General features: G+C 39.0%; 1 protein-coding gene, 2 long non-coding RNA genes and 4 other non-coding genes across 13 annotated transcripts; 1 reads left to right on the top strand and 6 right to left on the bottom strand.

The window, feature by feature from the left end:
• Positions 1–73: 73 nt before the first annotated feature.
• LOC133557677 (uncharacterized) lies at positions 74–9,077 on the bottom strand. 7 transcript variants are annotated; one of them, XR_009807822.1, is made up of 9 exons: positions 9,015–9,077; positions 7,176–7,225; positions 5,195–5,223; positions 4,994–5,025; positions 2,462–2,510; positions 1,904–2,253; positions 1,085–1,172; positions 361–396; positions 74–156 (listed from the first exon to the last, which is right to left on the bottom strand). It is a non-coding gene; the product is annotated as an uncharacterized LOC133557677 (long non-coding RNA). The 7 variants fall into 7 exon arrangements; XR_009807825.1 differs by lacking the exon at positions 1,085–1,172 and having other exon boundaries at positions 1,904–2,132; positions 2,204–2,253; XR_009807826.1 differs by lacking the exon at positions 1,085–1,172 and having other exon boundaries at positions 1,904–2,001; positions 2,204–2,253.
• On the bottom strand, positions 218–336 carry LOC133558487 (small nucleolar RNA SNORA32). The gene has a single exon (XR_009807968.1). It is a non-coding gene; the product is annotated as a small nucleolar RNA SNORA32 (small nucleolar RNA).
• On the bottom strand, positions 1,733–1,869 carry LOC133558485 (small nucleolar RNA SNORA8). The gene has a single exon (XR_009807966.1). It is a non-coding gene; the product is annotated as a small nucleolar RNA SNORA8 (small nucleolar RNA).
• On the bottom strand, positions 2,033–2,169 carry LOC133558486 (small nucleolar RNA SNORA8). Its single transcript, XR_009807967.1, has one exon. It is a non-coding gene; the product is annotated as a small nucleolar RNA SNORA8 (small nucleolar RNA).
• On the bottom strand, positions 2,300–2,434 carry LOC133558488 (small nucleolar RNA SNORA18). The gene has a single exon (XR_009807969.1). It is a non-coding gene; the product is annotated as a small nucleolar RNA SNORA18 (small nucleolar RNA).
• LOC133557678 (uncharacterized) lies at positions 8,118–17,420 on the top strand. The gene is made up of 2 exons (XR_009807827.1): positions 8,118–8,208; positions 15,645–17,420. It is a non-coding gene; the product is annotated as an uncharacterized LOC133557678 (long non-coding RNA).
• On the bottom strand, positions 16,916–27,949 carry chtopa (chromatin target of PRMT1a). The gene is made up of 6 exons (XM_061908358.1): positions 27,680–27,949; positions 24,499–24,588; positions 23,389–23,539; positions 18,347–18,518; positions 18,121–18,267; positions 16,916–17,561 (listed from the first exon to the last, which is right to left on the bottom strand). The coding sequence occupies exons 1-6, from the start codon at positions 27,691–27,693 to the stop codon at positions 17,371–17,373; spliced, it is 765 nt and encodes a 254-aa protein (XP_061764342.1). The 5' UTR covers positions 27,694–27,949; the 3' UTR covers positions 16,916–17,370.
• Positions 27,950–27,952: the final 3 nt, after the last annotated feature.

Genomic DNA, 27,952 nt, shown 5'->3' with positions numbered 1-27,952 from the left:
ACCACAGTTTGAGAATGACTTCATTACTACTTATTGGGAATTAATGGGGGGGAAAAAAGTACATAGACAGATATAGTTTTGTTGATTTAATGACTTAAATACAATGCTGGTCAACCATTGTGACAAAAAATTCTCCCACAGAACTCTCATCGCATCCTGTGAAACATACAAGAGATTGGGATTAGCTAAACATTTTTAGCATGGAGTAAGGCGAAAAAAGTGTCCCCAACAGGTTTTCAGCAAATTGCTGAAAAAGCCAATTGGGATATTTTGATTTCTGGTCAAGTCCACAGCAAGTCAGGAACGGTGCTACCTGAAAGCCTTGGTATATGACCAATAAAGTGCTCCAACTTTACTCACACACAGCGGCTGCTCCATTTAGTCACCAGCACACTTCTGCCAAAACAAGACAAAATTAATATTAGGATTATACCATGGGCACACAGACATAAAATATGAGTCTTCAATAGGGATGTAACGTTATAAGAATCATAATATTAATGTGGCATATGTCCCCCCCCCCCCATCCCAAAAAAGGATGGCATGGCAGGTAAAAATTACAAAATTGCTGGAACTCAGTCCTTCTCCAATAGTAGGGCAGGCCCCCGTGAGAGGGCGCATGTGACTTTCGTGGAAAATATGCTAAAGCGTATGTACCACTTTGCTTCAGCACGGTGGGAGACAAGGAAAGACCAGTCTGTTTACTTTAATTCAATAAGCTTACAATTTTATGCAGAAGTATAGTTTTAAATTTTTTATAACAGTGGCATAACAGAAAATGTTTGAGAAGCACTGCTTTAACAGAACATAAATCTAAAGGTCAATATTCTAACTATATTAAAATAAATGTTTGTAGTAATAGTGGAAATTATTGTTTAAGGACATCAGTTTGAAGCAAATATTTAAAATATAACTTGCAGTTGAGGTCTTCAAAATGTCAATATAAATATTCAGTCTAACAAGTGTAAAACGTTTAGTTTCTCAAGTTCTACTTTGAAAGCAGTGCTTTTACATCAGCTTGGAAAACGCAGTTTCTCAGAAGTTACCCAACAATTTAACTTCTACTAATGTAAATCTCACTTACTGATGTTTAGCTTCATTGGTTTTAAATATATTTTCTGCGTGATGGTTTATGAGGTGGAGACTTGTCCAGAGTGTATCCTGCCTTCCGCCTTAGGATAGGGATATGGTTAAGCCCAACGTGACATCAAGAGACACAGAGCAGAGAATGGATTGAAGATCAAGCAGCTTTTCAGTTTATCCGTATTTACCCAGTGTACTTTTGGAAGATTTCCCTCCATGCGCTGCAACGTGACCAGCTAGCTGTGTCGGCTTGGAAAAGCATGTGACAAAATGGCGCAATTCGCAGTACAAAGACTTTTCTAACCTATGCCAAAAAGGTTATATTTTTCCCTTGATTTGTTTGTTAGCAATATGACAAACAGTTACAAAGCACTCTAATCTACCACTAACACTTTACTTCCTGCTTACAGGATTCCACGCCTCCACCTAACTGGCCACGCTCTATGCAGAGTATTCTGGGAAATGTAGTTTATTTTCAGATCCAGCAGACACTAAAGCACCAGGAAATAAAAAAATACACTCACCAAGTTTTTGTATGATACTTTCACACGTCACAGAATTATTAAGAAACAGCAATATCTATAATACAGTTACATCCCTAGTCTTCAAAGCTGGTCATGTAGTCTCAAGTGAAACAGCCTTCAACAAGATTTGTTTCAACAGTCTACCAGGACTCCAAACACAAACAGTAAGGAGACCAACGATGCCAGATGTTGATTTGCTTTAGCACTTAATTTTGAACAACCCTGCTGATGAAGTAGCAGGATGCAGATACCGAACAGTGCGGTCTACAAGTCCAAAATATGTACAGTACACTTACAAAAATATTGCGGCAAGCTCTTGGTGGATTCATCTGCCATCAGTGTAACCTTAAGACAGATGAGTCATTAACATCACAGGATTTTGACAGGGAGAGGACTGCATCAAAATGCAGATGGCATTTATCAAGATTTGTTTCAACAGTTTACCAGGACTCCAAACACAGACAGCAAGGAGACCAACGATGCTAGATGTTGTTTTTCTTTAGCACTTCATTTTGAACAACCCTGCTGATGAAGTAGCAGGCTGCAGATACCGAACAGTGCTGTCTACAAGTCCAAAATATGTACAGAACACTTACAAACTTCTTGCGGCAAGATCTAGGTAGGTGCATCGGCCATCAGTGTAACCCTAAGACAGAAGGGTCATTAGCATCACAGGATTTTGACTGCATTAAAAATGTTCTGCAGTGATATCCCACAAGGTTCATGGCAAAGAACTGTGTGGGTAAAGCGAAACTACAGATTTCTTCTTTGAGACATTTTCCACAACACCGGCCCACATTTAAGGCCAGGTCAGGATAGGCCTCAGGTTTGGACTGTTTGTGGATTTCACTCACCTTGGTTAGGGATGTCCATGCTCAGGGCTCAAAGCAATTTGACTGCCACCTGAAGGAAGCAAATCAGAAACCCGTTTTAGCTATTTACAACAATGAAGACATACCTGTCAGGCGTGATACTGTGCTCTAGTTTTGTTGAACTGAAATGCTTTATGAAAAAAGTAGAAATTCTGGAATAAAATTCATTAAAACACTTACAAAAAGTTTGAATAATGTAGATGGGTTAAGAAATTCAGAAAAATGACAGTCACTAATATATTTTATTGGAAGTGGAAAGCCATATATGTTATGTCCTGATGTTTGAACAGATTGAAAGTAGTAAGAATTAGGGCTGGGCGATTTACTCGATACAGCGCGCGTTTGTCTCTGAGATATAGAAAATTACTATATCGTGATATTTGAGTATGCGTTCTCACACAGTTGCTTTTAGCTGCGGGCATTACACTACAGGCTCTTCCCACTCTGTCTCTCCCCAGACCGCAAGCGCACCCTCTTACACACGTCACATACTGTCACGTCAAACGTCACATACGTATATGCCCTCGCGGAGCAGAGGTAGCTGCATGGGTAACGTTAGCTGTGGTGCTAGCGGAGGGTTAATAAGAGAGAGAGAAGGTGCAAATCTGGTAACAAATGAAGGAAAAATTAATTCCAAAGAAAAACAACGGGGGGTCCATCCTCTGGCGGTGGTTTGGCTTCAAGTGGAAATATGTCGAACAGACAACAGTTATTTGTAAAATGTGGGGCAAAAGTGTTGCTATAAAAAGCAGCATTACTGCTAATATGTAACATTTGAAAAGTCACCCGCTAGAGAATAAAGAGTGATTACTTGGCATGTCGACATCTCCATTCGGTGCAACACGCCCACACCATCAAAATGCAGAGGCATACATTTCCAGATCAACACCATATGAAATAAATAGGGATTTTTTTTACTTGTGATTTCCTTCTCTGGATGAAAGTCTAAAATGAGCACATACTATTGCACTATAAGGAAGAATGCTTTATTTTGGTACGTAGAATCATCCTGTGATTATATGTATCAAGTGTTAATTCAAGGCTAAGGCAAAATAGAGATACATAATCGTAAATCGCCTACAAATATCGCGATATTAAAAAAATTGCCCAGCCCTCGTAAGAATATTTCTATTCAGTTCATTTTCAAGTGGAAATTTAGGAGACAATGTGGGAATTGTGTTGGACAGTGCTTGCTAAATAGCAAACCAGTCCTGAATTAACTAAACATGATGCTGGAATGGTTTGAGTCAGTCAAGAAATAAGGGTATCAAGTTTCAAGAAAATTATGAGAAATCATTTACATTTTTACAGATATGAGTACCAAATTGGTACCGGCGCTACAAAGAAAACAACAACAATAAAATTCTATTTATTTTTGAAGATTGTGACATGCAAGTTGAACTAAATAGTTAAACTTCAATATAAATACAATATTAACACAATTATCAAAACGAAACCAAAATGACTCAACTCACCGTAAATACCAAAACACCTTTGTGTAAACTATTTTATTAAGATCAATATTTTGTCAAGACAGGATTTAGCACAAAGTAATTTATTTTGAAAGCTGGAAGTGTGCAGTTGGTCTTTAGGGGTATTTACAGCAGACAAAGCTGCGCTTAAATAAAAGTAGCTATGAAGTACCGTATTTTTCAGACTATAAGTCGCAGTTTTTTCCATAGTTTGGGCAGGGGTGCGACTTATACACAGGAGCGACGTGTGAAATTATTAACACATTACTGTAAAATATCAAATAATATTTAGCTCATTCACATAAGAGACTAGACGTATAAGATTTAATCGGATTTAGCAATTACAAGTGACAGATTGTTTGATAAACGTATAGCATGTTCTATATCTTATAGTTTTTTGATTAACTCTTACCATAATATGTTACGTTAACATACCAGGCACCTTCTCAGTTGTTCACTATTCTTTATTTAAAATTGCCTTTCAAATATCTATTCTTGGTGTTGGGTTTTATCAAATACATTTCCCCAAAAAATGTGACTTATACTCCAGTGCGACTTATATGTTTTTTTCCTTCTTTATTATGCATTTTCGGCAGGTGCGACTTATACTCCGGAGCGACTTATACTACGAAAAGTATGGTACATCCTTTCCGTCTTTCTTCACAACAGCATTCATATTACAAGACTCAGTCATACTAATGTTGTACTGTTTATAAGTTTAAAATGTGAAGGTTTGTGAATGCCAACTCACCCACCCCAACCTTGATTGGTGCATTATTAGGAGGTTTGTATTCCAACGAGCGCTATTATGGAACCCAGTTTTGATACCATCCCCTATTTCTGATGCAATCCTGGCTGACAATTAAAATCATGCCCTCTGCCATGCAAGGCAGATGATTAAACCATCATGGGCAGAAAAAGGCGTGTAATACGTCCAGTGATTGCACAATATTTACCAAATATGTAGGAAATCTGTGCATTTAAAACGTAGCGAATGATGCGTTCTCATACAGAAAATCGATATATGAGTCTTAATACTTACATTACGCTGTGATTTCGGCGAGGTAATGACACCTGTTGGAAAACATTTTTAAGGTTAATGTTCAGGAAAGTCAGCCTTTTTAGTAATTATAGTCACCAGGTTGTTCAGTAAGGCAGTTATCACTCATGACTCAGAGCAGTTGAACAATTAGCCTTTCATCACCCAAACTGTAGTGGACAAAATACAAGACAAACAACTTACCCAGCTGAATGGGGGTCTTCCCTGTGTACCTGCAACATCAGAAGCAGTTAGATACAGTGACAGGGGCAGATATGTCAAATGTCAATTCGCATAAGTAACACTGCAGCAGAATATTGACTGCAGTGGGTTGCAAGAGAATCAATTGTTCTTTGCACTGCAAGAGCTTAATGGCCCACTAAGCAGGACCAGAGCACTTGCTGTGCCAACAAATTAAAAGATTGATGTCTTCAAAATGTGACAAAGCAGCATTCAGCATCACTTTATCCAAATATGTAAATTTAGTTACATTTTAAAAGATTGTATTCAATACTTCCATTTTTTAATACATTTACTGCTCCACATTGTGGCATGGTTCAAGAGTAGATACTGGGCTATAAGGCACACTTAAAATTCAACATTAAAAAAAATACTGACAATGTATCTAAGCTAATTCATGTATTATTCTGGATGTTTCTTACTGAACTCGAACAAATGTTATTGGGTTATAAGTGTGACCGGTAGATGACCGTCACACATAAGAGATACGTGTCGCCTGCCGATTGACGCCGATTCAATAATATGACGCTAGTTAAGTACCGGTATGCTAGCAAGACCAAAAACTTTTGTTTAATTGAGAATAAAAGAACATTACACACGGTTGTAAGAATTTTGTCAAAATGTTTTAGTACGACTTTGGTAAGATACAAATCCGCACTGTTTGATGGGATTGTCGGTAGCATAACGTAGTCAGACGTACTGTGCTTCAACATAAGGGTACTATACTGGTGTGTGCATGGACCCCAATATGGAACCTATTAGGAGACATTATCTGGTGTTTTGTTTCACCCTTTTAACACAGAACCAACTTTTCTTACCTATTGGTATCTGCTGTTTATTTGGGATCTGCACAAGTCTCAAAAATGTGGGCGCGTCCGCCATTGTAGTCAATACTTACTTATCTCTATCCGTTAGTTGTGGGGCAGTCATTCTCCGCTTTTGCAGTTTCTAATAGGTTACTGTACAAGTCGTACTTAATCGGTCAGTAGACTTGCTAGAGAAGCGCTAAAAACGTGAAAGATGGCTGGGAGAAGATGCTGTTTAAGTGGAGCCACATAAATTAGACCTGCCCACAAAACAACGCATTCTGAAAATGCGCTTTGAAAGAGTCTTGAAAACATTCTGTAAAACAATCTACACAACATTTTGACCATAGACCAGTGGTTCTTAACCTGTGTTCGATTGAACCCTGGGGATTCGGTGAGTCGGTCTCAGGGGTTCGCTGAAGTCAAGACACACTAACTCATCATGTAAATAAAAACTTCTCCCTATCGGCGTATTATGGATACCCTCAATCAATTTTCCTTCTAATTCACCATGTGATTTGCAGGTGTGTAATTTGTTGTGAGTTCATGCACTGTGTTTGTGTTCTTTGAACAAGGTGATGTTAATGCACGGTTTATTTTGTGCACCAGTAAAAAAAACATAACGGTCTTGAATTTTGAAAAAAAAAAAAATAAAAATTAAAAAAAAAAAAAAAAAAAATTTCACTAAAGAAGGGTTCGATGAAAGCGCATATGAAACTAGTGGGGTTCGGTACCTCCAACAAGGTTAAGAACCACTGCCATAGACCAACCATTACATGTTATGTAGACCACAAGGAAGTGTTTTAAAATGCAGAAACATAAATCATGACAAACCCTTGTGTCTTTTAATTTATAACATTTCAATGGCATATCAATGCATTTGACCCTCATCCTTTGACAATGATTTGTGGCTGTCCCGGACACTAGACAGTCTTCTCTACATACTTATCAAAATAACTCTAAACCAATTGTGAATTGTCAACTTAATTCATTTTAATATTGCTTCTTTGTTTGCATTTTAGTCACTTTACAATTTAAACAAATAAATCTGATCTGAGTTTGTATTACATTAATGGTATTAATGTAACAGGGATAGGGGAGCCTTATGAATAGATTGAAGAAAACAATTCAGCACTAACCTCACATTTCAGGATCAACTGCCGGTCTGAAGCAACGAGACGGTGGCATCCTGTAAGAAATTTTACATGACTTACTACAGGTAGGGGAGGAGAGAACTATGCAAAGTCCTTCACTACAATTGTACATGTTCAATTTTAAATTAAAGGCAAATATGAAATGTTTCAGGCCTCATTGACACCATGCAGCAACCAGTAGTGCAGAGGTGAAAGCAAAACCTGACGTAATGTGGCCACAACTGTGTTGGGAATAAGCCACAAACAGGAATACCCAACATAACCAAGCAGCATTGTGGCATTCATTTATATTTAGTTAAGAGGAAACTTTACAAACACCGTATTGGAATAAACCGCCACAATACTACACAAAGAAACACTATTTCACTTGCAGCTAGCGTGATGCTACATCGTTTCAAAGACTCCACGGTAAATAATTTTAACTTGCTTAAAGGCCTACTGAAATGAGATTTTCTTCTTTGAACGGGCGTAGCAGGTCCATTCTATGTGTCATACTTGATCATTTCGCGATATTGCCATATTTTTGCTGAAAGGATTTAGTAGAGAACATCCACGATAAAGTTTGCAACTTTCGGTGCTAAGAGAAAAGCCCTGCCTATACCGGAAGTCGCAGACGATGATGTCACATGTTGATGGCTCCTCATATATTCACATTGATTTTAATGGGAGCCTCCAACAAAAAGAGCTATTCGGACAGAGAAAACTACAATTTCCCCATTAATTGGAGCGAGGATGAAAGAGTTGTGTTTGAGGATATTGATAGCGACGGATTAAAATAAAAAAATAAAATAAAATTAAAAAAAAGTTTAAAAAACAAACAAACGGGATTGCATTGGGACGGATGTTTTTAGACACATTTACTAGGATAATTCTGGGAAATCCCTTACCTTTCTATTGTGTTGCTAGTGTTTTTAGTATTACCTGATAGTCGGAGGTGTGTCTCCATGGGTGTCCTGACGCGCAGTGTCTCAGCGAAGTCGACGGCAGCTATGGACGGCACAAGCTCAGCTTTTCTCCGGTAAGAAGTGACTTTTTACCACAATTTTCTCACCGAAACCTGCCAGTTGACATTCCGTCGTGATTCATGTTCGCTTGACCGCACTGTGATCCAGAGTAAAGTTTCACCTCCAGGAATTTTACACAAGGAATCACTGTGTTTGTGTGGCTAAAGGCTAAACCTTCCCATTTCCATCATTCTACTATGACTTCTCCGATATTAATTGAACAAATTGCAAAAGATTCAACAACACAGATCTCTGAAATAATGTGTAATTATGCCGTTAAGGCAGACAACTTTTAGCTGTGTGTGCGCGCAGCGCTCATACTTCCAAAAACCCGTGACGTCTAAGTACACGTCATCATTACACAACATTTTCAAGACGAAACTCCCGGGAAATTTAAGATTGCAATTTAGTAAACTTAAAAGGCCGTATTGGCATGTGTTGCAATGTTAATATTTCATCATTGATATAGAAAATATCAGACTGCGTGGTAGGTGGGTTTCAGTAGGCCTTTAACGCATCATAAAATAGACTATCCTGGAGGATATAGGATTTTATTAGTTAATAATTTTTTTCATAATTAGTCCGCATATCGCGCTTCTGACAACAGATGGTCACTTTACTAAGTTAGCAGCACCCGCTGAGCGAACCATGCTAATGCTAGCAACCACCGAGTTGAGCGAGTAGCATTAAACTATAACTTAAACACGCAAATATCACGTAATGAACGTTATACAAATTCCCAGACGGTCTTTCCTTATAGCGCATTATTTCTTGATTCTTAAGACAACTATATATTTGAATTTGAGTATGTGAGCTGCACCTCTTCAGGAGACGACCACATCATGCTGACGTTCCAAGGCGAAAGAGGACGTTGACGCTGCCGCAAAACAATTTATCTAAGGAGTTACGACAGTTATAGTTGCTTTGCGACAGCTGATACTTTTGCATAAAAACGACTACACAATTTAAAAATAAACGTCGTTTCATCCTGGACAATATCCATGTCAAATATGTGCTTTGTTTTAAAGATGTGCAATTTGGATTTACACTGTATAAAAACAAATTTGAAACCTCATTTTACTGTTGGCAAGGTTTTATATTCACAAATGTAAGTTTCTCAATACCTGACCTGTTTTTGGTGCCTTTTAAAAATAATTAGAACATTACTTTAAAACCTTTTAAAAAATAATTTGAATTTTACTTTAAAATGCTATTTTCTACTGCTTATCCCTTTCAGGGTCGCGGGGGAGGGGGGGCGGGGGCGCTGGAGCCTATCTCAGCTACAATTGGGCGGAAGGCGGGTACACCCTGGACAAGTCGCCACCTCATCGCAGGGCCATCACAGATAGACAGACAACATTCATTCACACTCACATTCACACACTAGGGCCAATTTAGTGTTGCCAATCAACCTATCCCCAGGTGCATGTCTTTGGAAGTGGGAGTTTTTGATTGATTGATTGAAACTTTTATTAGTAGATTGCACATTACAGTACATATTCCGTACAATTGACCACTAAATGGTAACACCCGAATAAGTTTTTCAACTTGTTTAAGTCGGGGTTCACATTAATCAATTCATAGTAAAATAAGGAGGAAGCTGGAGAACCCGGAAGGATTAACTCACGCAGTCACAGGGAGGACATGCAATATATATATATATATATATATATATATATATATATATATATATATATATATATATATATATATATATACATTTGTCACTACCGAATCAAAGCTTTCTAATCCATCCATCCATTTTTCTACCGCTTATTCCTTTTGGGGTCGCGGGGGGCGCTGGTGCCTATCTCAGCTACAATCGGGCGGAAGGCAGTGTACACCCTGGAAAAGTCGCCAGCTCATCGCAAGGCCAACACAGATAGACAGACAACATTCACACTCACATTCACACACTTGGGACCATTTAGTGTTGCCAATCAACCTATCCCCAGGTGCATGTCTTTGGAAGTGGGAGGAAGCCGGAGTACCCGGAGGGAACCCACGCATTCACGGGGAGGACATGCAAACTCCACACAGAAAGATCCCGAGCCCGGGATTGAACCCTGACTACTCAGGACCTTCGTATTGTGAGGCAGACGCACTAAGCCCTCTTCCACCGTGAAGCCCAAGCTTTCTAATATGAATATAAAATACTATATTACTCTGTTAATATCATGCTTTTTTGTGTAAAGATTGTTTTTTAAAATTATTATTGAGGTTTTTCAAATTAAAATGTATAAAAATTAATTTACACATTTTCTTACTTTAATATATGAAATTCTTCAAAATCGACACGCAATCTTTCTTTTTAAAATGCATAACACTAGTTATGTTAGTTATGTAAGTTAATGAATTATACAATTGATTCTACATTTTTAGTATCAAAATATTTTAGTTGGTAATAAAGTGAATTAATTCACTCACGTTATGTTCTACATATGGTGAATGTTTATATTCACCTGGGAGAAAGCTAACCACCAAGTTTAATTAAATACTAGTATTTCAGTTTGAGCACATAATAAGATATAGGCCCCTTAGTTTGAACCATGATTTACGTGGACCCCGACTTAAACCAGTTGAAAAACTTATTCGGGTGTTACCATTTAGTGATCAATTGTACGGAATATGTACTGTACTGTGCAATCTACTAATAACAGTTTCAATCACTCAATCAATTGATATTTACAGTTGGATTGGATCACTTGTCGTAGGAGAGAGGCCCTAATTGGGACTTCGGAATGCAAAAATGATAGCCGTACACTTGAGAATAGACTACCTGTCTAGCTTAACGCCAACATTTAAGTTATGAGTTAAAGCATTTGTGTTCCAGATACTTATACACAAACACATTTTATGGTCAGGATGTGCTTTCCTGACTTAGCAAACATACAGAGAGACAGGAAGGATGAATGTAAAACTGATGGTTAGGCTTCTCCAAGTTAGGAGTCCTTAATGTTTTTGACTACTGCAGACCTGTTTAATGATGTTCGCTTGTAATAAAGCAACTTTTTGTCCAGCAAAACGTCTCCGACGTCTCTTTTGATCCAGCTGCACTGCTGTGTCGTCCTTCGGCTTTGGAAAAGGTGGCAAGACCAGAAATACACTTCAATAACTCAAAATACTTTTGTTATGCCCCACAATGTTATTTTCTAAGACACCTAGTAGTGGAAATCAGTTTTGCAGTTTGTGTTCTATTTTGACCCTCCTGTCTTACCATAGCCAGCTTAGTGTGGGTGTGTTTCAGAGAGCAGTTGAAAGCAGATGTCAAACAAACAGCACTCACTGCAGGCTTTAAAGGCCTACTGAAATGAGTGTGAATGTTGTCTGTCTATCTGTGTTGGCTCTGCGATGAGGTGGCGACTTGTCCAGGGTGTACCCCGCCTTCCGCCCGATTGTAGCTGAGATAGGCGTCAGCGCCCCCCGCGACCCCAAAAGGGAATAAGCGGTAGAAAATGGATGGATGGACGAAATGAGATTTTCTTATTCAAATGGGGATAGCAGGTCCATTCTATGTGTCATACTTGATCATTTCGCGATATTGCCATATTTTTGCTGAAAGGATTTAGTAGAGAACATCCACGATAAAGTTCGCAACTTTCGGTGCTACCGGAAGTCGCAGACGATGACGTTACATGTTTGATGGCTCCTCACATATTCACATTGTTTTTAATGCGAGCCTCCAACACAAAGTGCTATTCGGACCGAGAAAACGACAATTTCCCCAATAATTTGAGTGAGGATGAAAGATTCGTGTTTAGGGATATTGATAGCGACGGACTAGAAAAAAAAAAAAAAAAGTAAAAAAAAAAAAAACGCGATTGCATTGGGACGGATTCTGATGTTTTTAGACACATTTACTAGGTTAATTCTGGGAAATCCTTATCTTTCTATTGTGTTGCTAGTGTTTTAGTGAGTTTAATATTACCTGATAGTCGGAGGTGGTGTGTCCACGGGTGTCTTGACGCCAATGTCTCAGGGGAGTCGACGGCAGCTATGGACAGCACAAGCTCAGCTTTTCTCCAGTAAGAACTGACTTTTTAACCACAATTTTCTCACCGAAACCTAATGGTTGACATGTGGTCGGGATCCATGTTCTCTTCACCGCGCTCTGATCCATAGTAAAGTTTCACCTCCAGGAATTTTAAACAAGGAATCACCGTGTGTTTGTGTGGCTAAAGGCTAAAGCTTCCCAACTCCATCTTTCTACTATGACTTCTCCAATATTGATTGAACAAATTGCAAAAGATTCAGCAACACAGATGTCCAAAAAACTGTATAATTATGCCGTTAAAGCAGACAACATTTAGCTGTGTGTGTGCTCAGCGCTCATATTTCCTTAAAACCCGTGACGTCTTGCGTCCCGTCATCATTACACGACGTTTCGAAGACGAAACTCCCGGGGAATATAAAATTGTAATTTAGTAAACTAAAAAGGCCGTATTGGCATGTGTTGCAATGTTAATATTTCATCATTGATATATAAACTATCAGACTGCGTGGTGGGTAGTAGTGGATTTCAGTAGGCCTTGAAGCTTTCTTTTCGACTTTGAAGGTCTAAACCTGTAAGTCAATGTGAATGCAATGTTGTGACACATTATTTGCGCATTTTCAGTTTAAAACTGCTTTAATAAGATATTTGTGTCCATTGTTGAAAGCTAATTACTGGCAGTATTTGTTGGTTTGGATGTTAAATAGGCTACATAGCAGACATCTATATTGGTTTATATAGCTATATACACATGTATGTTGTATATAGACATATGCTAAATGTAAAATGTCTGTTTATGTGTTTATGTTCACAGTTTTGCAAAATATACTATTGATCCTTCACTAAATAGGCCTAAACTACACTACAAACGCTTTGGACTCTTTTTTCATCAAGGATTATATCATGTTAGCTATCTAATAAGCTAACCAGCAAAAAGCAAGAGCAGAATAAGTTTTCTTTGTAAACACATAGTGACTGCACCTTTCTGTAGTGACCACTGTTTTGTTTGCAAGGTTGTATCATATTCCATCAAATTTATTGCTTAATATTAACTTATATCAGGGGTCACCAACGTGGTGCCCGCGGACACCAGATGAGTCGCCCGCGGGCCTGTTCTAAAAATAGCTCAAAAAGCAGCACTTACCAGTGAGCCTCCTCTATTTTTTTTATTTACTAGCAAGCTGGTCTCGCTTTGCTCGACATTTTTAATTCTGAGAGGACAAAACTCAAATAGAATTTAAAAATCCAAGAAAATATTTTAAAGACTTTGTCTTCACTTGTTTGAATAAATTCATTTTTTTTTTTACTTCGCTTCTTCTAACTTTCAAAAAGACAATTTTAGAGAAAAAATACAACCTTAAAAATGATTTACGGATTTTTAAACACATATACCTCTTTACCTTTTAAATTCCTTCCTATTCTTTCCTGACAATTTAAATCAACGTTTAAGTAAATTAATTTTTTTATTGTAAAGAATAATAAATACATTTTAATTTAATTCATTTTAGCTTCTGTTTTTTCGACGAAGAATATTAGTGAAATATTTATTCAAACTTATGATTAAATTTCAAAAAAATTATTCTGGCAAATCTATAAAATCTGTAGAATCAAATTTAAATCTTATTTCAAAGTCTTTTGAATTTCTTTTAAAATGTTTGTGCTGGAAAATCTAGAAGAAATAATGATTTGTCTTTGTTAGAAATATAGCTTGGTCCAATTTGTTATATATTCTAACAAAGTGCAGATTGGATTTTAACCTATTTAAAACATGTCATCAAAAATATATATTTATTGTGAGAAATCATTAAGATGATCAGTGTTTCCACAAAGATGAGTATCATTAATTATTAGTAATAACAGAGTTAAAGGTAAATTGAGCAAATTGGCTATTTCTGGCAATTTGTGTGTATCAAACTGGTAGCCCTTCGCATTAATCAGTACCCAAGAAGTAGCTCTTGGTTTCAAAAAGGTTGGTGACCCCTGACTTATCATACTTGATGTTGGAAATATTGCAAACACTTATGTTTTGTGGTCATTAAAATCATTTATTTTTTGAGAAGACTGTTGATATCAGTTGAAAATAAGTACCCACATGGGTTCAGTATTCAGTGGCAACACGGTGGTGGCCCTAGTGTGTGAATGCTGTCTGCTATGAGGTGGCGACTTGTCCCTGCCTTCCGCCCAAATGCAGCTGGGATAGGCTCCAGTACCCCCGCGAGCTCAAGTCAGTGTTAGAAATTGGATGTATTCAGTATCGCTGCGGTTCACTGCTCCCCTCACCTCCCAGGGTGTGGAACAAGGGGATGGGTCAAATGCAGAGGATCATTTCACCACACTTTGTGTGACTATAATTGTCGGTGTAATTCCGAGAAGAAAACATGCTTCTGAAAACTAATGTGCATTACCTTTGGCTCCGTTTACACTGGACACCCACTGGCACAAACATATGAACTCTCGGCCAATCACAGAGAACCTACAGGTCACAATATTAGCATAACTATAGGGGGTGGGTCTGCCGAATAGGAATAACCAATAAACCAGTGCTTTATTTGTCAATGATTGTATGTATTGCTGACTGAAATAAATAGTCCTCCTCCATTTATAATTTCGATGTGTGTTGGATCAGTGTAAATGTGAATTAGTGAACCATATTTACATAGCGTTTTTCCCTCGAGACTCAAAGCGCTTTACACAGTGAAACCTATTATCTAAATCTCTAAAAATGATCATTCTAATCTTAGGGCATTCAATAGCAAGAAAAGGTATTTGAACCTTTTGGGATTAGTTGGATTTCTGCATAAATTAGATAAAAAATGTCTTCTGCTCTTCATCAAAGTCACAATAGAGTCTGCTTACACTAATATCGCACAAAAATATATAAGTTATCATCTATTTATTGAACACAACATGTCATAGTCACAGTGCAGGGTGGGAAAAGTATGTGAACCCTTAAATTCAATAGCTGGTTGACCCTTCTTTGGCAGCAATAACCTCAACCAAATATTTCCAGTAGTTGCAGATCAGACCTGCACAACGGTCAGGAGGAATTTTGGATCATTCTTCTACACAAAACTGTTTCAGTGCAGCAATATTTTGGGGATGTCTGGTGTGAATCGCTCTCTTGAAGTCATGCCAAAGCATCTCAATCAGGTTAAGGTCAGGACTCTGACTGGGCCATTCCAGAAGGCACATTTTCTTCTGCTGAAGCCATTCTGTTGTTGATTTACTTCTATGCTTGGGGTCATTGTCCTACTGCATCTTGATAAACTTGGGAATTAATTTTTCCATCAATTAAAGAAATGCGTCCAGTCCCTGAGGCAGCCCCAAACCATGATGCCACCACCATATTTCATAGTTGGGATGAGGTTTTGATGTTGGTGTGCTGTGCTTTTTTTAACTCCACACATAGCAATGTGTGTTCCTTCCATACGACTAAATTTTGGTTTCATCTGTCCACAGAACATTTTGCCAGTAGTGCTATGGAACAACCAGACGCTCACTTGCAACCTCAAACATTCAGCAATGTTTTTTGGACACCAATGGCTTCCTCCGTGGTATTCTACCATGAACTCCATTCTTGTTCAACGTTTTACGTATCGTAGATCCGTCAACAACGTCAGCATGTGCCAGAGATTTCTATACGTCTGCTAGCTGACATTCTAGGATTTTTCTTCACCTCACTGAGCATTCTGCACTGCGGTCTCAGTCATCTTTACAGGTCGACCACACCTAGGGACAGCCGCAACAGTGCTGAACTTTCTCTATTTGTCTATATAGAGTGTCTTACCATGGACATCAAGGCTTTTAGTGATACTTTTGTAACCCTTTCCAGCTAAAATCTGACCAATATAAGTCTATGAGCATCAACTGATAAGAGATGAAATGTCTTCTAATACAAATCAGTCAGTCCAGTTGCAATCGATTGAATGCCCTGAGATCATTATCTACATATTTAAGCTACATTTAAACCATTGTGGGTGGCACTTGGAGCAGGTGGATTAAGGTTATTGCCCAAGGACACAACGGCAATGACTCAGATGCCGGAAGCGAGGATCAAACCTATGACCCTCAACTTGCTGGCACTTTCGCTCAACCAATGGAGCCACACTACCCTATGAGTGTGTCGACAGACATCCAAATTTGTGGTAAAATTACAGCGTAATTTGACTTTTTCTTTTTAAAGTCATCAAAATGTTTAAATGACTTTAATGTGCTAGAGCGCATTGACCCACAGTTGAAGACCTCTGGTGTAAGTGTGATTTAATCATTTAATTTATTAATTCCTTCTCAGTTGGCATTTTTATACTATTTAACTTCATTTTTTGTGTGAATTAGCAAAACGTAACTTAAAATTGAGCAATTTCCTTTTGTCAGGTAGGGCTGTCCACCGCGGGCAATGCACCCAAGTATTAAATCATTTTGTAGTTTTAACAGACTAAACCAATCCAATGTAGGCAACTAGCTTAGCTGTTAAATGCGTTAATATCGATTACGCTAATAGAATTGCATGTTGAATACCCCAGCTTGAAGAGTTTTTCTATTCAAGGCTAAATCTCTCTCTCTTTAGTCCAATAGTGGTGGTCTAAGACCAAGTTATTTTGCCTTGGCATTTCAAACCAGCTACTCCATCCATTGAGTCATATTTAAAATACACATACACTTAACATTTAAAATGATGGTGCAGTCTATGAAATATGTCTGAAAGACATTCCATTAAAGACAGAATAACACACTGGAAGAAAATGCTTTGTTGACACATTCTTGAACATAACTTAACACATTTCCAGAGAAAATTCTTGAGGAAAAGATTGAGCGTGCCAGTTTTGTAGCTTTTGTATGCTCCCAAAAACGTTATATAAATCAAACTAAGTTACAATCTGATGGTTCAAGAATTGGGTTTAAAAGGATGTGTAAAAAGTAACTTTAAATCAACTGAGTTCTTCCAACTTTATAAAAATACTGCAGTCAACTCGAACGATAACAAATGTTATAGGATCTGCTGTAGCAACCATGTTTGGATAAAAGCCCATTTAGTGCTGGATTTTCAGCTGGTCCAAAACAGAGTCCTGGAGTGTTTATGCTCCTGTCAAAGCAAAATCTAATTTTTGAGAACAAGTAAACAAGACTACACAGTATGTTAAAGGAGCCGCACAGTTCTTGCAGTAACTCAATAAGTCCGTTGGTGTCACTCCATACTATCCGGGTCTGCTTGGGCCATGTACGCATCCAATTCAGCGTCTAGATGACCTTTTGTCTTGGACATGTAAGCGTCCAGCTGGTTGTCCAGTTGTTCACGGGTCACAGAGGGTCGGCCGACACCTCTGCCGCGACCACGTCGGCCAGCAAAGCCGCCACGCCCACGGAGTCCTCCGCGGCCTGTCAAAAAAACGTACAGTGATTAGACACAACTATGCAGAGATCGAGTCATTTATCTTTTCAAAGAATGCAGGTGAAGTGTAACAGTACATGTTTTACTAAATCACAGTTTTTGTTACAGAACCTTCCATTTGGTACAGAGGTGCACTGGTTTGCCACCAAGTGCACATTAAGTGACAACAGGAAGTGTTAACCATGTCACATGAATACTGGATAAATGACTTGTGTTCAACCCAATGTTTGGTTAGTGAGAAGTGCCATGGAGGAAACAGTTCTTGAAAATTGTGTTTGGAAACACTTGGCTTTCAGTATGTAACTTAATACCTAAAACACTTAATGGTAATGATTTTGCATGGAAAATTATTCTTTTTTTTTTACAGAATTACCAGCAGTTTACAATGTGTTGCTTATCGTTAAAGAAAATCTGAGATGATTTAACGTTGTTGCTTTTTGTCCTCTTACACCTTAAATAAACTGAAACGTGACCCTGAAACTGAGGTACATTGTAACCACATGGTTATGATGTATTACAACCATAATTAATGGCAAGGAACTCTACCTCTGGACATTCCTCCACGGCCTGCACCTCTCCCCATAGGTCCACCTCGGCCAGGAAATCCTCCTCGCTGGCGGCCGCCTCTTCGCATTGGCATACGACCAACAGCGCCGCGACCTCGCATGGGGCCACCAGGAACCATTCGTTTTCCTTTTATTAAATTAATTGTAAAATATATATTATACATTACATACACACACACAAAATTATATATTCGATGAATAGGCACCTCTCATGGAGAGAGCACCTCTCATCATTCCTCCTCTGCCTCTTCCGCGAAGTCCTCTGGTCATTCCTCGCAGTCCTCCTCTGCCACCAACCGCGCCGCCACGCATACCCATCCCCATAGGTCGACCCAATCGGGCTTGGATGTTGCTCTTCCCCAGTCGCTGCTTCAGGCTCTGATAAATGTTTTTAAAAAACATCTTAAAATCAGCTATGGCAAAGGGCCGCTGAACAGACTGCCTGCATTTGGGATTTAGGTACTTCATCGGTTTCACAGAACGTTTGGTACAAAGAGTCAGTACATTGTAACCAGTAACATCATGCGGTGTGGCGTAGTGGGTAGAGTGGCCGTGCCAGAAACCTTAGGGTTGCAGGTTCGCTCCCCGCCTCTTGACATCCAAATCGCTGCTGTTGTGTCCTTGGGCAGGACACTTCACCCTTGCCCCCGGTACCGCTCACACTGGTGAATGAATGATAGGTGGTGGTGGGAGGGGCCGTAGGCACAAACTGGCAGCCTCGCTTCCGTCAGTCTATCCCAGGGCAGCTGTGGCTACAAATGTAGTTTACCACCACTAGGTGAGAATGAATGATGAGCGCTTTGAGTATCTAATAATAATAATCGATTATATTTTAGGGGCTTCACGGTGGCAGAGGGGTTAGTGCGTCTGCCTCACAATACGAAGGTCCTGCAGTCCTGGGTTCAAATCCAGGCTCGGGATCTTTCTGTGTGGAGTTTGCATGTTCTCCCCGTGAATGCGTGGGTTCCCTCCGGGTACTCCGGCTTCCTCCCACTTCCAAAGACATGCACCCGGGGTTAGGTTGATTGGCAACACTAAATTGGCCCTAGTGTGTGAATGTGAGTGTGAATGTTGTCTGTCTATCTGTGTTGGCCCTGCGATGAGGTGGCGACTTGTCCAGGGTGTACCCCGCCTTCCGCCCGATTGTAGCTGAGATAGGCGCCAGCGCCCCCCGCGACCCAGAAAGGGAATAAGCGGTAGAAAATGGATGGATTATATTTTATATCGCGCTATTATTATTATTCACGCTATGTTTAGTGGTGACAAGAAAATAAAAACTTGTTAAATCAATGAATACAAATGTGTTAATATTAGATTTCATAAACATTGTAGATTATTAATTACTAAATAAATCTTCAGTGAGAATTATTTTATTAGCCCCCCTGGCTTGTAACTAGATTTACATTTATTTGCTTTCCGACCATGGGAGGGAAAAAATAAATAAAAAAAGAGTGTGAAAGATAGTGTTGAGAAGAAGTAGATATTCATTGAATTCAACAAAATAATCAAAAACATGAAAAAGCATGTAGCTGCTTGGCGAAGCAGTTTGAGCATAGCACTCCTAGTCTGCACCACACTGAAGCAAAATAAGTCTGTAACACCAGCGAAAGAGGCGAAAATATCTTAATAGAAAAAATGTATCCAAGAAAATATGGAGAAACTGCTGATAGTGTGTTTAACGGAGAAACAGCTGAAAGAAGATACCGTAGACGTGTTTAATTAGTACAATACACGGACATTGTTTCTGCACGACTGCTCTAATAGAGCGCACGAGAGCAGTGTTGGTGATTTAGCCTGTGTGGTAAGTGGGGAGAGTTGAGTGCCAAGAGAAATGGCTCAAAGAAAAACGTGGAAAAAGAGAAAATGGCGCAAAGATGACGTGAAAAGTTTTGCATCTATTTAAAACAAAAGACAGACATTGTGGCGACACGCTTCCACAGTGAACCGGAGCTGGAATTTAAGAATAGTATTATGATGAAGCACATTACAAAAAATCATCCTGCATATTTAAAAGCAGCAAACAAGCAGTAACCAATTATATCTATTTTGTCAGTTGACACTATGTTTGGGTTGCATAAATGTTTTATTCAAACATATGCATGCGAGGATAGAATTGGTAAATACATTTGTCACTCAGTTTATCATACATTATCAAAGTTTTTGTTTGTCTAGTTTGGTTCTTCATCATTGATTACCTGTTTTTAAACTACACAGATTTCATATTTTAGTGACACACCAAAAACCTTTGGCTGAAACCAGCCCAAAATTGCCATTTCAGCTTTTGTTCAAGACTCATCACCAAAACAGCACTTCTGAAGCAGGATGTTGTGATGACAATTTGAAAAGCCCACAATTGTCCGGAGTGGAGGCAACATGTCTGCATCGTGGACCTACTTCAATGTATTTCAGATAGACCTGCGGACAGCGATTTGCTAAACGTGCCATGTGGAAATAATAAGCGGGCAGGGGCCCGTGTTGGGCTCGCGAGGATGAGAACCGCCAGCTGGAGCTGCAGCGTCAGTCTAGTGTGACCACCTGTGAGTGCTTTGCATGTGGTGGAGGCTCGCAGCAGTACTTGCTGTTCGTCATGGACACTGCTGAGCAACAGAAGTCAAGGGTTATTATAAGCGCTAACGCATGGGAACTATTTTAGCCACGCCATGATCACAGAGTAACTAGCTTATACAGAGAGTATATCGAGACCTTAATATGTCCAATGTATACCCAGTGATGGACACAAAAAGACATAATTACTTAATACATTTTATCAGTCGGGATTCCAGTGAGAGACAATATTGTACAAAAAGTCATCGTTTTAATGTTGGAAGTTTGTATTTCTTGTTTAGCACTTAGCAATACTGCTGCATGATGCTTAGTCTTTCACAAAAGCTGGATCCGTTTAGCACCCAGCTTATAAAACCTGTTGCTCATCATTATATTCAGGATAAAAAATATAAGATTATTTGTCTTACAATAATTAACATTTGTTGGCTGTAATTAAATCTGCATGATTGGTAGTAGTAGTTGTTGTTGAAGAGAAAAGCGAACGTTGTGATACATCTGAATACCCTGCCGTATGCTTAAATGAGCAAAATACGTAAAAATTATTATTATGAATGTGCCCGTTACTACATTGCATATATACTTACAATGTGTATATAACACGAAGATTAAGGTGTTTGGATGTTTTTAAGCGCTTTATAGGTGGAATAGAAATCCACCCATTGGCTCTATCTTTATCAGACTTTGGCTAACGTTGATTATGAGTAAATATGAGAATGCATAAAAACAATGAAAATGTGTGTTTGACTTGCATAGGGATTGTGAATGATGGGCACAATTCCATTCTAAAATGTGCAGTTCCCTTTATTAAGTTACAAACTGCAAAACATCCACGTCTGGGAGAGAGGAGTAGACACATTTCACATTTTCATGCTATGGAGAATAATATGTCCAAACTACGTGGACCGATTACCACCGCTAAAAACAGAACTAATTTGAAGCAACTTCTTCCACGCATGTCATTTTGACATCGTCACAACTAAAAGTAGGTTTCAGCTTAAACTACTATTATGTTATTACTGTTACTGATTGATTGATTGATTGATACTTTTATTAGTAGATTGCACAGTTCAGTACATATTCCGTACAATTGACCACTAAATGGTAACACCCGAATAAGTTTTTCAACTTGTTTAAGTCGGAGTCCACGTTAATCAATTCATGGTAACTACTTGGCCGGCTGGTATGCTTTTGCCAAGTTGAGACATACTGACTTTACTAATTAGGTCATACAACAGTGGTTGTTTTGGCATTAAAAAATACATATTTTTGTTTTGTTCTTCACATCCGTTACAAAGGAGCTCAGATGACAGCAGTGGCCCCCAAACATAGCCATATGTGCAACTCTTAATGCTTGGAAGTGTACAGCAGGCTATGGTAAAATTGTTTGAATGCACAGGATTACCTGTCACTACTGTTCAAGTTTTAAAATCAGTGGCCACTAGGGATTGGTTCTACTTACATACATTACCAATTCTCAGTCCCCAGGGATCTGTATAGGTACTCCACAGAACCAATTTTACATTCTGTAATTTCTGGGATATAGATCCTACCTGGTTTTAAACCGCATCCACCTACTTTTTGGGATTATTTGATTTTGTTCAAATATTGGGCGCACATTAAAAGCCGCAATATTTACGCAGGCACGTCTGTTTATTCACAAATTTAACAAATGACAGTGCCTGTATCGGAGTGCCTGTCTGGGTCCATCAAGTAGTATTATCACTGGAGGTCAATTATTACTGAAGGGGATGGGTCAAATGCAGAGGACGAATTTCACCACACCTTGTGTGTGTGACAATCATTGGTACTTTAACTTTATAATTGCTACTATCGGTCAAAAATTATCTGCCACCAATAATATCGTGCATCCCCAACTGTTATATATATACATCCGTGTTTATTTATCCACAACATTTGGACTGCTACAAAATTTGGTTAGCTGCTGAACTCAAAAGTGGCGACTAAATGAGTGTTCCTGTCTCGAATAAGGATTGTGGATGGACAAAACTCAAAAATAAGTGCAGTCCTTGTATCAAGCATTTACTTCTTCAGGTGAGGCTAGAGGTTAATACAAGCAATAACAGATATTTTAGGTCATTGGGTTGCATCTTAAGACATATTTTCATTGGAACAACAAACATTGTTAAGAAATTAAAATGTCAGACTTGCGCAAGTGTCAACAAGAAACATTTACTATGGTTGGAGAAGTCTCTTGGCATATATTAACAAGTCACAAATCATGACAAATGTCAACCTCTTGCAATACAGCAAATCGTTTTATAAATATCTTGGCAACGACTCCATGGTTTAAAATCCTAGTTGTAGTTTTGATTGAAAAATTTGAAGGTGTTGTAATCACCATCGCCAAGTACCATGTTTATAGCATATTCAAAGTAAATTAGCATTAAACTAGCTTAAAAAAGCAAAGCCTATGCTTCAAGGGCTTTTTATTATGCATGGTTGCAGTTAAGTCCCTTATTTATAATCCTGTTTGCCCACCAAGTGCTTGGGCGGATGCAGTGTCTGCAACCAAATGAGGAGTCTCAAACAGTCCAGGTATCAAAAATTGGTAACCTATTGATTTGACATGAAATAGGTACTTGGTAGAAGTGGGCTACATTGACACCACTCATTAAGAGTTCAGTTACGCCTAGACACTGTGTAAAAACGTCTGTGGTCTCACCTGTTTGTGATTCAGAGCTGCCTGCACCGACGGTCGATTCTCCATCTGCTGGGCCAGCCGGCGATTGCGGGCACTGGCAATATGTTGCTGTTGCATGGTGGCTCGAATGCTAACCGGAGTGGGTTGCTTGTTCTTCAGCATGTTAGTGAAGCTTTAGAAGGTGGGAGGGAAAAGAGGAAGTAAAAGACGAGGGCAGGGGACACACAGAGGAGGAGGAAGCAGGGTTCCATATCAAGTCATTTCTCATGTTATGGATGCGGCCACACTTACAGTTGTGGCTCTTATGTCATGTATATTCCATTTGCTGGCACTCATTTCTCTCTCAAAAATATGCTCAATACATTACTGTTTCAAACCAAGCAGTAGAAGCACAGAAAGCTGAGATAGAGAGAAGAAAGATTTGAGGTAGAGAGATGTATACAATTGCCACTTACTGGCCCCCAGCTGCCTGGCTTCATTGGGTTGTTCTGCAGCAGCAGAGGCCATGGACGAGAGAGTATGTTTGGCTACTCGGCCACTTACAGCATGGACAGTGACATGGATGACTTGGAAAAAGGAGTGCTGCTGCCACTTCCAAACTCGGACCGAGTGCCTAATCTTGTATAGTTGTAGATGAGAAAGGAGCAGTAGAACAGAGATGAAAGGTGCTTCAATTAAGTTGGTTTGAGAGAGAACTATTTGAGAGCTTAAAAATGTTGCACACTCTCTCTCCACTCCTGTATATTTTGTATACTTGATGTATACTGTACTAAGTACATAACAGGGAGTGTGAGTGCCATGGAATTTTCAGGACAGTGGTCTGGTCCAGCATTGACCTACCAAGTGTGACCACTTCATCCTCCTTGGTCAAAATTGTGCACTGCTCGCACAAAACATTTGGCCTGCTTAAGCATCTTAAGTTCCATCCAACGTTCTTAATTCATCTAACGCTAACCAACGTTGACAGGGCCAATGAAGCTGAGTGAGCAGTGCACACACACAAGGGAATCACATCCATTTTGGGCCAGGTCCCTGACAGTGGCCATCTTCAGAGAGCACTAGAACCTTCAGACGCACAGGATGGCCCTTCGGTCTGGTGTTAAACTGCTGACAGGTTGCGTGGCACCTCACCGCTCGTTCAGGGACACTTTGGTGGTGCTCTTCAGGATAACTGTTTGAGAAGATCCAGCACTCATTTTGACTGGCTTCTGTTGCAGGTTCCTAAAAATAAAATTAAAGATGGTCAACAAAGGAAAAAAGCTATATTTCGAATTCATTATCAAAATAACACACTGCCAGCAATTGCACCTCCACAGTTACATTTAACAAACAGCCTAAGGTCTGGGCGATATGGCATAAAAAATATGTCACAATTATTTTTTTCAAATCAGCCGATCGATTTTTTTTTTTAATTAAAAGGCGGATTGTCCTGTGTAGGATTATAGCGAGTACTAGAAGTGGGTGAAATAACCGATTATTATATACATAGCAATTCAGACATGGGCGATTTTAATATCTATTATATACTAAATGTCGATAAATCGATTCATGTAGTCTAAATAAAGTAATGCAGATAGTTCAATAATTTGGCTGACTGCAGCGAGCCACCTTACCGTGAGATTCCAACCAGTTCCTTTACTATCGGGTACTCAGGTACATTCATTTATATTTGTGGCAGCCTGCCACGTAAGAATTACGGCCGCCACTAAAAGATTTTTCGGCTTTTGACTCGCTCGACCGCTCATAAAAGCAATGGGACTCTTTCTGTGGATGGAGCTTGTAGTTACAACTCCGGTGCAGTAGGTGACGGTAGCCTACTATGCACTGTAACTTCGCCAATTGCACTTAATTCACCTGGTGGGTCAGAAGAAGAAGAAGAACACGACGACGAAGTAAAGGAATAACGGACCGACCTGATCAAAATACGAGGGTAAGACGTCTTGGCAAACAAGTTCAAAAGTGGTCCGAACCTGTGCAGTAGCGACTCGGATTTTCTCGATTTTTATTTTCGGGACCGGGGCAGACGCACGCAGTAACAGTCACCTGTTACCATACCGACGAGCTAACGTGTCCAGGTTATAACCCTGTTGTCAATAAACACACGTGGAGACGGTGCTTCAGATACTGCAATAATACTGAAAGCTAAATTGTGCACTGTCCACTGCAGCATGTGAATGCAATGAAAAGAATAAAATCTGAGCCAACCAGGGGTTAAAACGTTGTCCAAGTTAATGTTTTAGCCATTAAAGGCCCTTTATTTCAACAGGCATGTGATTTTTCCGTCTAGTCGGAATTACGTCTTTTTTAATCTCGGGGAGGAAAAAAAAAAAAAGTAAAATGTAAACGATGTCGGTTCTCGAGAGAAAGGACGCTTTCACTCAAAAATAATTTTTATTTGAGTGTTTGTATATGCAAATCTTTCGTTTTTTTGTTATTATTTTTTACAACAAAAGACACGTTTGCTGGGAGCGTCCTGTCCGGTTTTGATGACGTCATGTTAATCAACTTCCGGTTGTCGTTGCTTCAGTATTGATCGATCGATCACTCTGTGTTGAGCTCACAGGCCTACTGAGTCATGTGGCTTTAATGTGCGCAGTTTAACGTCTTAATTACTGACACAGTTACGTGGTTATACTCGCTCATATTGGGGTATGTCGTCTGGAGCCTATCTCAGCTGCATATGGTCGGTAGGCGTTGTACACCCTGGACAAGTCGCCACCTCATTGCAGGGACAACACAGATAGACAGAAAACATTCACACTCACTAGTGAAATGAAAATTAATGTAAAACTGCATCAATATACATAAATAACAGATGAATCATTAATTGTTTTTTAATCGAATTGTAGCTCCTGAATCAGAAGTAATTGCTAATGTGAGTTTTCTAATGCTTGAAAATACACATTTGAAGCATTTATCCATTCATTTTCTACCACTTGTCTTTCTCATTGATGTTTATTTTGCAAATAGCATTTGACTGCTTAATTATTAATTTGCTATTGTCTCGTACATACTGATTTAAGAGTACAGTTAATTTGACACATGCAAGTCAGTTTATTTGCAAACATTGTACTACTACGTTTGTATGCATAAGACATACGCGTTATTAATAAGATGACAATACCACCATTTTGTTAATTGTGTATTTTAGATACTTACGTAGTGAAGTAACTGAGTACAATTCAAATTTTCAAAATTTGAGTTTTTGACCTTAGGACCAAAGTGTTCATATAAATTAAATGTACATTGGTCATGTTAATTTGACGAGGCTCTGTGCCACAGATGGTTTGCAGTCCTGTGGAAAAAAAATTATTGTTATATTAGGGATGATGTAGGCGTATGGGGGTTTCCAATGAGCTAGCTGGATAAATACGGAATTGGCAATCTAAAAAAAAAAAGTGTTAACGTGTATCAAACGTTTCCACAATATCCTATGATTACATTTTGTTTTTGTAATGAATTTTAGACTTTGAAAAACCTTTAGATTTAGATACACACACACCATTGGGAAACGAATATATAAAATAATGGTTTTGAACTTGTTTGGGTTGGATGCTAAGTTCCTCATTCTATCAGCACAGATTTAGACTACTAAACAAAATGTGTGCGAGTAATCTGTTTTGTCTCTAGACTTTGCGTGAGGATAAACCCGGTGGAAATAGGGGCACTTTAATTGAATCAACATAACCGTGAGCAAAAACTAGACACCACTTACAGAAAAGCCTGTGTGGTCGTTGAGTAAAATCAATCAGTCAATCAATGATTATCTATATAGCCCTAAATCACAAGTGTCTCAAAGGGCTGAAAAACCACAACGACATCCTCGATAGAGCCCACATAAGGGCAAGGAAAACTCACACCCAGTGGGACGTCGGTGACAATGATGACTATGAGAAACCTTGGAGAGGACCGCATATGTGGGCATTCCCCTCTAGGAGAACCGAAAGCAATGGATGTCGAGCGGGTCTAACATGATACTGTGAAAGTTCAAAGCTTACCACCTGTTTGTTACTCAAACGTTTGTCCACTCGGAAAAATAGAAGCTCCATTAACTTATTTTAGAGCGCCAGCTACAAAACAAACAACTTCCACCAAATGTGTTCTATACATTTGACTTCATTTAAGTCGTGATTTCGCCTGCATTGTTGCTTTGTGTTACATGTAAACTAGGCCAATGTGATCCAGTCAATCAATGTTTATTTAGCCAAATGCTGTTAAAGTGAAACAACAATTTATAACAAGTATGGACTGCTTAAACGCACACAGAGTGTCCCATTTAGTTAAAAGTTCATTTGGTTCACATTATACTTACAATGAATGTTGCATTGGTCGAAGAACAGCTAGCCAGCTATAATTAGCTTCTGCTAAAGCTTGCTCCGACAAGGCCGTAAAATGTGTCCTTTCTTTTCCTCTAGGTCAATGACGAATAACTTGGCCCTAAATGACGCGTCGTAAATAAAGTCAAAAGGTACAACTGACTTCTTGTATACTTTACAGAACGGCAACAAAACGTCCGAAACGCACCAAACGGCTTCTTAAAATGGTGCGGCCTTGGGAAGAAAATGGAGATTTTTTTTTTTAAAAA

Source organism: Nerophis ophidion, linkage group LG08 (genome assembly GCF_033978795.1).
Source record: "Nerophis ophidion isolate RoL-2023_Sa linkage group LG08, RoL_Noph_v1.0, whole genome shotgun sequence".
Lineage (NCBI taxonomy): Eukaryota > Metazoa > Chordata > Actinopteri > Syngnathiformes > Syngnathidae > Nerophis > Nerophis ophidion.
The sequence above is the reverse complement of the archived record's forward strand: the minus strand, read 5'-3'. Positions and strand labels throughout refer to the sequence as shown.